At 42.4% G+C, this 10,528-nt stretch overlaps 3 protein-coding genes across 5 annotated transcripts in view; 2 read left to right on the forward strand and 1 right to left on the reverse strand.

The window, feature by feature from the left end:
* The window catches only part of LOC140294513 (protein NLRC3-like), a 1,060,349-nt gene that overhangs the window by 726,729 nt on the left and 323,092 nt on the right, over window positions 1-10,528 (reverse strand). The gene's annotated exons all lie outside the window — the stretch shown is intronic.
* Window positions 1-10,528, forward strand: part of LOC140265576 (uncharacterized) — a 180,399-nt gene that overhangs the window by 3,599 nt on the left and 166,272 nt on the right. For 2 of the 3 annotated variants that reach the window (XM_072379765.1, XM_072379330.1), the window contains one exon: window positions 155-246. In XM_072379765.1, the coding sequence (XP_072235866.1) occupies window positions 155-246 (92 nt within the window). Of the gene's footprint in view, window positions 1-144; window positions 247-10,528 lie in introns of all 3 variants that reach the window. The other variant, XM_072386246.1, reaches the window with a different exon arrangement.
* Window positions 1,027-9,628, forward strand: LOC140294577 (NLR family CARD domain-containing protein 3-like). Its single transcript, XM_072379599.1, has 7 exons — window positions 1,027-1,350; window positions 1,513-1,720; window positions 1,885-3,667; window positions 4,075-4,248; window positions 5,731-5,904; window positions 7,528-7,574; window positions 7,701-9,628. The coding sequence occupies exons 1-7, from the start codon at window positions 1,348-1,350 to the stop codon at window positions 8,237-8,239; spliced, it is 2,928 nt and encodes a 975-aa protein (XP_072235700.1). The 5' UTR covers window positions 1,027-1,347; the 3' UTR covers window positions 8,240-9,628.

The following is a 10,528-nucleotide window of genomic DNA, read 5'->3' on the forward strand; positions in this document are numbered from 1 at the left end:
AGCTGCCACAAGGAGGAGCTGTAACATTGTTCCACAGCAGCCACACTGACTCTCTGACAGGCCGTCTCACTGCAGACTCAAACACTATCACTGAATACTTTAGTTTGAAGAAAACAAGTGTTTTTCTCTCAGGATCCATCAGAGACTCAGACCTGAACCTGGAACCAGCTGTGTGTCCATGAAGAGTGACCGGTCAATGGATCTACCTCTTTTCTTCAAATCAGACCAACATCCATCCTTTAAGAGGTGAGCTGAGTGTAAATGTTGTAACAGAGTAAAATGTAGCAGAGTCAGTTTGAACAGTTTTTACTCCAACATGTGTTTAATGTGAGCTCAGCTCTGTTTCACATCCATTTCTATGTTCATATGTGAAGCGGTGTGTGTTGGATGTTTTCCACAAACACAGCAGTCAAAGAGGAAAGAATGGATGTTGGAGGAGGTGTTTCTGAGTGTCTGTAGGACACCAGCTGGTCCAGCAGGTGTCACCTTTGTGCTTTGGCTCTAACACAGTGTAGGAAGTGTGAAGCAGCTGACTTCTAAAGTAAAGTCAGGTCTGTTTTAGGTGGTTGAAATATAGACAAACAAACATGGTTTTGAATATCTTATAAGATTTTCAAAAATATCCTTTCAAATGTTTTGTCATCACTTGTCTTTTTGTCTTTTGAGTGCAGTGCTGAAATTATTTTGTGTTCTTTAGAAAGCTGGAAAAACCAGGCTCACCTGAACCTAAACCCAGCTCCGAGTGCCAGAAGACTGATCGATCTATAATACATACTCCAGGGAAAAGGCACCACCCAGATGTTCAAAGGTACTGGAATAGTTTAGAGATGACAGACGGAAACTAAAGCATTTAATTTATTCTTTACATCTTCAGTACAACTTTACTAACACAGATAAAGTTCTCTCAGTGACGACTCTGTTTTAAACATCTATCTGTCTAACACTGGGAGCATATCAGTACAACCAGTCTGATCCAAGCACACACTGGCTCTGGCTGCCCTGCTCCAGGGCACTTCAGCAGGGAGGGAAAGCTTTCTGAAGGGGTTGCTGAGAGCTGTTGGACCCAACCAAAGTGAGCTGAAAGCTCCAAGCAGCTGCAGACTGAGCTGTTGATTCTCAGTGGGATCAGCAGGACTAGTAAAGCTTTCCCACTACAGGGAGTCCTCTGATTCACTGTTCACATCCACACATCACTTCATGGAGCTTTACCTTGTGTTTGTCTCTGTGTGGACAGACAGAATGTGAGCTCATTCTTCATGATTCCTCCACAGAGTGGACCAGCAGAGCTCAGAGGTTCCCAGTGGTCAGTCTGCCCAGCAGCATCAAACACAGCTGGACTCCATATTTATGGTCTGTACATGTACAACAACTACTTTTCCATCTATTCCGTTCACAGTCATCTCCATGCTGCACTTTGTAGACCAGTGGATTGTCAGTGTGTCCAACATGGATCTGATGTTTGGCTCCATGACTTCAGTCTGATTGGCTCATTCATATAGTATTCTGTTCCAGCTGCTGGAGGACAACATGGTCACTTTTGTGAAGGAGGAGCTGAAGAAGATGCAGAAGGTTCTGAGTCCAGTTTACCCAGAATGCTTAGCGAGTCAGAGGGAGGATGAGGATGAAGAGCAGAGGAGCAGCAGAGAGGCATTAGTGAAGATCACAGTTCACTTCCTGAGGAGAATGAAGCAGGAGGAGCTGGCTGACCGTCTGCAGAGCAGTAAGAGGATTTCTCTAAAGATTTAACCTGCTGGATAAATGACACATTTACTGATGTCTCAACACACAGAACAACAGATGTTCAAATACTTATTCTCAGAGAAATGAAAAGTTTGAAGATTTTCTGTGTATTGTATTGTCTGATCTTATTTGTTGTTTATTTAGAACTTTTTGACCCAGTTTTCCAACATAAATCTGCTCTGAAGAAGAAGTTCCAGTGTGTGTTTGAGGGGATTTCTAAAGCAGGAAACCCAACCCTTCTGAATCAGATCTACACAGAGCTCTACATCACAGAGGGAGGGACTGGAGAGGTCAATGATGAACATGAGGTCAGACAGATTGAAACAGCATCCAGGAAAGCAGGCAGAGCAGAAACAACCATCAGACAAGAAGACATATTTAAACTCCCACCTGGAAGAGATGAACCAATCAGAACAGTGATGACAAAGGGAGTGGCTGGCATTGGGAAAACAGTCTTAACACAGAAGTTCACTCTGGACTGGGCTGAAGGCAAAGCCAACCAGGACATCCAGTTCATGTTTCCATTCACTTTCAGAGAGCTGAATGTGCTGAAAGAGAAAAAGTTCAGCTTGGTGGAACTTGTTCATCACTTCTTTACTGAAACCAAAGAAGCAGGAATCTGCAGCTTTGAAGAGTTCCAGGTTGTGTTCATCTTTGATGGTCTGGATGAGTGTCGACTTCCTCTGGACTTCCACAACAAGGAGCCCCTGACTGATGTTACAGAGTCCACCTCAGTGGATGTGCTGCTGACAAACCTCATCAGGGGGAAACTGCTTCCCTCTGCTCGCCTCTGGATAACCACACGACCTGCAGCAGCCAATCAGATCCCTCCTGACTGTGTTGGCATGGTGACAGAGGTCAGAGGGTTCACTGACCCACAGAAGGAGGAGTACTTCAGGAAGAGATTCAGAGATAAGAAGCAGGCCAGCAGCATCATCTCCCACATCCAGACATCACGAAGCCTCCACATCATGTGCCACATCCCAGTCTTCTGCTGGATCACTGCTACAGTTCTGGAGGATGTGTTGAAAACCAGAGAGGGAGGAGAGCTGCCCAAGACCCTGACTGAGATGTACATCCACTTCCTGGTGGTTCAGGCCAAAGTGAAGAAGGTCAAGTATGATGGAGGAGCTGAGACAGATCCACACTGGAGTCCAGAGAGCAGGAAGATGATTGAGTCTCTGGGAAAACTGGCTTTTGAGCAGCTGCAGAAAGGAAACCTGATCTTCTATGAATCAGACCTGACAGAGTGTGGCATCGATATCTCAGCAGCCTCAGTGTGCTCAGGAGTGTTCACACAGATCTTTATAGAGGAGAGAGGGCTGTACCAGGAGAAGGTGTTCTGCTTCATCCATCTGAGTGTTCAGGAGTTTCTGGCTGCTCTTCATGTCCATCTGACCTTCATCAACTCTGGAGTCAACCTGATGGAAGAACAATCAAAGTTTCAGGAGTCTAAATCACTAAAAGAGACTCTCTTCTACCAGAGTGCTGTGAACAAGGCCTTACAGAGTCCAAATGGACACCTGGACCTGTTCCTCCGCTTCCTCCTGGGTCTTTCACTGCAGACCAATCAGAGTCTCCTACGAGGCCTGCTGACACAGACAGGAAGTAGCTCACAGACCAATCAGGAAACAGTTGATTACATCAGGAAGAAGATCAGTGAGAATCTGTCTGCAGAGAGAAGCATCAATCTGTTCCACTGTCTGAATGAACTGAATGATCGTTCTCTAGTGGAAGAGATCCAACGTTACCTGAGTTCAGGAAGTCTCTCCACAGATGAACTGTCTCCTGCTCAGTGGTCAGCTCTGGTCTTCATCTTACTGTCATCAGGAAAAGATCTGGATGTGTTTGACCTGAAGAAATACTCTGCTTCAGAGGAGGCTCTTCTGAGGCTGCTGCCAGTGGTCAAAGCCTCCAGCAAAGCTCTGTAAGTACAGAGATAAATGTGTTTTAAATATTCTGTTTACTTGTTAAAAGCAGAGAAAATTTTTAAAAAAGTTATTTCTCAGATAATTTCAGTTTGTAGATAACACAGATTCACAGCAAACAGTTACATCAGATCAGTTTACATAAAGAGGAAAGAAACATGCTGCAAGAATGTCAACACCTTATGAATGATTATTCATTTTATTAGAAAAGTTAAATTAATGAGTGTGAGCGTGTGTGTGGTTGTTTGTCTCCTTTGTCTATGTGTGTCCCTGTGATGGACTGGCGACCTGTGGAGCATGTACCCTGCCTCTGACCCAGTGACATCTGGGATAGGCTCCATCCCTATGATCATGAGTTGGATTGAACGGGTATAACTTCATTCTTTCCCTGTTATTCTCTCCTTAGACTGAGTGGCTGTAACCTCTCAGATGAAGGATGTGCAGCTCTATCCTCAGCTCTCAGCTCCCAGTCCTCCAGTCTGACAGAACTGGACCTGAGTAACAACAACCTGCAGGATTCAGGAGTGAAGCAGCTTTCTGCTGGACTGAAGAGTCCAAACTGTAACCTGGAGGCTCTCAGGTCAGGATTCATTCAACTGTTCAACTTCTGATCATTTTAATTCTGCTTTACAGTCATGGATGAACAGCTGACCTGTTCAGGATGGTGTCTGCTGTTGGTGTCTTTTTTTTAACCCAGTGATGGTGTTTAAATTAGAATTTTTCATTATATTTTCAAACGTAATTTTTTCTCATTAGTTTTTAATCACAGATGATTTTTTAATATTTCTTTTGACTTTGACTGAAAATGTTGTTGGAGACATGCTCTAAATGATCTTTCAGATTTATTTGAATTCAAACAGCTCTAAAGTGTATTAATGTTTGCACATGTGACAGACTGTGAGAAAACCAATGTTCTCTTGATTCCTTTGTATAACAAATGTTATGTTTCAGCAATCATAGCAGGAAAAATCAATACCAACAACAATACAAACTAAACTATTAAAAAAAGTGAAATTACGACATTGAGGTAACTCACCAACTCATATGAATGTTTGCACATCAGAGCAGACCTTGTTCTCAAGTGTTTCCTGAAGAATCAACAAACTCCTCATAAAGACCTAAGACAGGGTTCCCGTGGGGTCTTAAAAAGTCTTAAAAGCATTGAATTTATGAATTTGGAAATAATACCTTAAAAACACTTGAAAATGTCTTGAATTTTTATATATGGGTCTTAAAACTTGTGCAATATGTAACTTCTCCGTATTGCATTCTCCTCAGAAGTTTCACCACTATTATTTTGATTAAATAACGTAGCCTAAATAAAGAGTGGTGGTACCAATAATTGAGAACTCAACTGCTCCGGGTCTGATCACGTCACTTTGCGACAGCACGGGCCACCAAACAGACAAGGACACCAAGCCAAGCAGAAGCAACACAAGAAGTTTGTTTTTAACATTAGTTTACCCATTTCATGTTTTATGGGAAAATGTAAATTTAACGCTTGGCGAGAAATGCAAGCATTTTGTAACTGGTTAAAACCGGTGGACAACAATGTAGTCCAGTCTTTTTTTTTTCACTGTTTGCAAAAAAAAAACATTCAGCTTGGTACCATGGGCATGAAGGCTTTAGAGTCTCTGGATAAAAGTGTCTGTTAAATGCATAAACATCTACAGGAAACTGATTACAGAAAAGAAAAAAATCTAACTGAGAAAGTTTGTCAGAAAAATGTTTTTAACTCAGTCCCAGTAACACTTAGACTGAGTAAGTTTGAGAACAAATTCTGACTATATAGGGACTGTAAACACAATGAAGCATCTACTCCATGTGGTTCTGGAACTGCTCTCAGTTTACTTTGGGGATGACGTGAGGTTTTAGGATAAATTTTCAGGAAAGTGAATTAATATACAGAAGTTGGGGTCTCCAATTAAAACAACACCAAAATAAAGAAGAAGTGTTCAGAGAAGGTGATTCAAACACTGTGTGTGATGTCACATTTGATCACATTCAGCTTTAGTTTCAGAGCAGGTCTCTCAGTATCTGCCGTTTGTGTTGTTTTCCGCAGCCTGTCAGGCTGTCTGATCACAGAGGAAGGCTGTGCTTCTCTGATCTCAGCTCTGACCTCCAACCCCTCCCATCTGAGAGAGCTGGACCTGAGCTACAACCATCCAGGAGACTCAGGAGTGAAGCAGCTATCAGCTGGACTGGAGGATCCACAGTGGAGGCTGGTAACTCTCAGGTATGGAGAGGTCTGCTGCAGCATCACACAATGTCTGATGGAGGAGGAAGAGATGTTTTCTGTGCTTCACTCAGCCCTGTGTTTTTCCTTCATGCTGGTTTCTGAGTTTTATATGAACCTAAATGTAGGAGCCTTTTTCCTTTGTTCACTCAGGCAGATCTTTACACAGAACATTTAACAGCTTTATGTTAGCCTGCAGCACAAAAACATTAGTTTCAGCATAAAGGTTGAAAAACTGTGTGAGACTGTTTTCCTCTTACAGAGATACAGCTTACATCTCACTATGTGATCATGTTCATGTTAAACATCAGTCAGCTGTTCACCTGTCTGAGTAAGAAGTATTTGACTTGTTTACAGCTTGTACAAAATTCTGCTGTGAGTATCATGACAAGCATTGACAGAAGAGCCTACATTACCCCCGTCTTAAAATCTCTTCATTGGCTTCCTGTATTTTAACGCATAAATTATGAAATTTTGGTTTTGACATTGAGAGCGTTGCATGGACAGTTTCCTCCCGACATCTGTGAACTGATCCAGCCCTACACTTAAGATCGTAGCTTGAGATCCTCTGTTCAACATCTATTGATGGTCCCTCACACTCGCTTTAGAACCCAAGAAGACAGATCTTTCCAATCTTTCACATTTTCCTCAAACAGCCTCTGAAATGATGAAGAATTCATGTTGGATTCTATGATGGACAGTTGACCAGGCCTTGCTTCAGACCCAAATCTTTACTTTTACAGCTTCAGGCTTCACTGTTGGTTTAAAGTACTTCTGCTCAAATGTTGCTTTTAGTTTACACCAAACAGGTTCCCTGTTACAGTGTCCAAATTATAAAGTTTTAATGCCATCCAAAATTATCCCAAAGTCCAGGGACCAGATGCATAAATCCATTCATCCATTTTCTATACCTGCTTAATTCATTCATGGTCGCAGGAGCTGGAGCCTATCCCAACAGCCACAGGGTGAGAGGCAGGGTCCACCTGGGTGGGTCTAGATTCCATCTCACATACAGATATACAAACCACTCATACAAATGTTCCTACATTAAATAAAGAGAATTGCACACTTCACACATTCTTCAGACCGTGCACACAAATATTTTCAGTGTAATTTAAGTCTGATCTGAAGTGGAGATGAAACTTCTGAAACGTCCCATACTGTCCACATACTTTGATAACTTATTTCCATAACTTCAGACACAGTCCGCTCCTTTTCCTTTCACCGGCTCATGAGCTGGTTAGAAGTGATGACGAGCAGCGAGGGAGGAGAAAACCTCTGTAAGGAGGAGGAGGAAATGTCTGCCAGCATTAGCAGGTGTCCCCTTAAAACAGCGTGGATCTGTCAGAATGATGGAGGGTTATCATGTCTTTTCTGAGATAAACGGACCACAAAGAGAACATACATACCAGCAATCATCTCCTGGTTAATGCACAGCCTGTAAGGAAACATATTCAGCAGATTCAGAGACTTTATTCATCCAGTTAAAGGGATATTTATGTGTTTTTTAAATGGGGCTGTACACTCTTTCTCAGTGTAGAACAATGTGTGTGAGAGCCATGTAATGTCCATGTTTGCATGCTGAAAGAGACTGTGCTGCTCTGACCCCCCTCCTCTTTTCAGGGTGGAGCCTGCTGGAGAACGATGGTTGACACCAGGTCTGAGGAAGTGTAAGTGTGTTCTTCATCTGATTCATGACATCCAACCATCTTCACACTGTCACATCACTCATTGATCAAAGTGAACAGATGATAGATCAATAACTGCAGCTGGATTGTGTTTGTTCTCTCCATCAGATTCCTGTCAACTCACAATCGACACAAACACAGTGAACAGAAAACTGGAACTGTCTGACAACAACAGGAAGGTGACACGTGTGGAGGAGGTTCAGTCATATCCTGATCATTCAGACAGATTTCATGACTGGTCTCAGCTTCTGTGTAGAAATGTTCTGACTGGTCGCTGTTACTGGGAGGTCGAGTGGAGAGGAGATGTTTTTATATCAGTGAGTTACAGAGGAATCAGAAGAAGAGGAGGCAGAGAGTGTATGTTTGGATACAATGATCACTCCTGGAGTTTGAGCTGCTCTGATCGTTTAGGTTACTGTATCTGGCACAAAGACATACGAACATCCATCTCCTCCTCCTCCTCCTCTGTCTCTAACAGAGCAGCAGTGTATGTGGACCGTCCTGCTGGCACTCTGTCCTTCTACAGAGTCTCCTCTGACACACTGATCCACCTCCACACCTTCAACATCACATTCACTGATGAACCTCTGCATCCTGGATTTGGGTTCTGGTTCTGGCCACTTGGTTCCTCAGTGTCTCTGTGTTGAGTATAAAGAGTTTCCTCCTGTCAGAGAATCACTGTTGAACAGATAGTTCAGTCTGTACATGTCTGTCTGTTTCACTCAGAAACACCTTTTCAGATTCATGGATTCAGTCAGTTTCTGTTTGAAACTCTTCTAAATGATTCCTTGGAAACTTCTTCCTCTTCCAGTCCTTTAAAGATGGAAGCTGCCATTCTTCCAGGATGTTGTTTTTCTGTGTGTTTCCAGTCAAAGCTTCACACTGAATATCAGTATGTTGTGTTTCTCTGCAGCTCACTTCCACTGAGACCATTCAGTTGCTGTCAGCTGCAGTTATTTTGCTGCACATGTGACAAACATATTAGAGAGGAATCACTGAGCTGCAATCAGCCAAGATGAATTTCCAACCTGCTGACAGATCTTCACTGATTCTGTTCCAATGAGCAGAATTTTGCTGAGCAGCCATGGTTCATCCTGATGCTGTGCAATTATAGAATTAGTGATTTCTGATCTCAGAAATTTGATATTTTACATGATTTTTTGAAGTCTCAATGTTGGACTTTGTATCTGAAATGTCTAATTTTTAAATTTTTCCAAAAATCACTTTTTCTTTTTTTTACATTCAATTTGTATTTAGTATGTGAATGTTCACTTTTTTTTTTTTTATAAATCGGAAACTCCACTTTTTTTAGAAATTGTATCTGAAATATTTTATTCTTTTTAACATTTCTTTATACACTATTTGTCACTTTTATTTATTTTACTCTCAGTAGATTGATACAATTGTTACTTCGTCTTTGGGGACATTGAGTTTTAACAGATTTTTCTTCCAGAGTATTTGACACTTAAAATTGAAATTCATTTTAGATTTAATAGGATCCTAAGCTATTTAAACTCCTCCACTTCAGGCAGAGACTCATCACGGAACTTGAGGGTATGGTACAACATGAGGGCCAAAATTAAGACTATTGAGCACCCGGCGGTGGCTTCATACGTGTCACAGGCTATAATTCTGAAGCCAGCTGCTGATCTGATCAATGACAAGAGTGCACCAGTAACTGAGAGGCCGATGTTTTATTTAGGGTGCACCCAGTTAAGACATTTTAAAAAAGGGAATAAAAGTAACTGCCGGTAGGGTTTGTAAATTGTTTATTTTCTTATGTGTGTTTAATACAGTATTGTATAAGTTCACCTGTGTTCCTTTTACTCGTTGGAGTGTCCAAGCTTTTTTCTTTGAGCACGCACTTGACTTGAGAATCAACTCTGTGGCGGAAAAGCCTCTGACGTAATCCGTGTCTGTCTTCTACATGATGCGCTGTACAGCCTTATACAAAGGATATTTTTACACCAGTCTGGTTTTAGCTAGCTATATACTGTTGAAATTAGAAAAACCCAAACTCAGACAGCATCTCCTATCTTAGCACTTACCCTGTACTTCCCTCTACAGTGTCTTCCCTGTCAGCTCTGACAACTTGTTTCCTTCTATGAAGCTATAATTAGCTTTGATGTTAGCTGTATGTTATATCCTCATTTGTCAGTCACTTTGGATAAAAGCGTCTGACAAATGCATAAACAAAGATCGGGAATACTAATTGGTCTAACCACAGTACATGTTTCCACTGTCTGATGGTCCATCCCAGATGCCCCTGAGCCCAGAGAAGTGGACGCCACCCCTGGACGAGGTTAACATAAGGCTTCTTTTCTGCACAGTAAAGTTTGTGAATGGAACTGTGTATTGTAGTTCTTGACAAAGGTCTCCCACAGTAATCCCTTGTTCACGGCGTAACCTACGGAGATCACGGGTGTCCAGCTTAGGCTTGTCCTTTACACACTGAAATGGGTATGGTTTGAATCCACACTCAGCACAGGCAGACAGGTAGTAAGTTGTTAATGGCTGAACTTATAGACAGGTCCAGTAAAGAGCTGTGACAAAAAACAGAAGGGAACAGACAGAACTCGTTGTCGGAGACAGAAGACTGAGGTAATATCCAGGCCAGAGCTGAAACAGGCAGGTCGGCAACAGGAGATCAGGCCAGAAAGGACCGCTGGAAAGTCTGGCGTGACACGAGAACAATCCGGCACGACGGAGATGACAGGAGCAGTCTTAAATGCAGCCAGTGTTGATGAGAGGCAGGTGCTGCCACAGGTGTAGGGAGTTGGCCTGATGAGTAGGGCGTGGCTGCCTGACAGAGTGGAGCAGAGACAGGTGAGTGGAAAAATACCAGCAGACAGCAGATGAGCAGAATGTGACAGAAACTCCTCCAGATTCCTTGAATGCTTTAATTATATTCTGCACTGTAGAGGGAGAAATATGCA

Source organism: Leuresthes tenuis, unplaced genomic scaffold, assembly GCF_036924035.1.
Source record: "Leuresthes tenuis unplaced genomic scaffold, fLeuTen1.0.hap1 SCAF_1, whole genome shotgun sequence".
Lineage (NCBI taxonomy): Eukaryota > Metazoa > Chordata > Actinopteri > Atheriniformes > Atherinopsidae > Leuresthes > Leuresthes tenuis.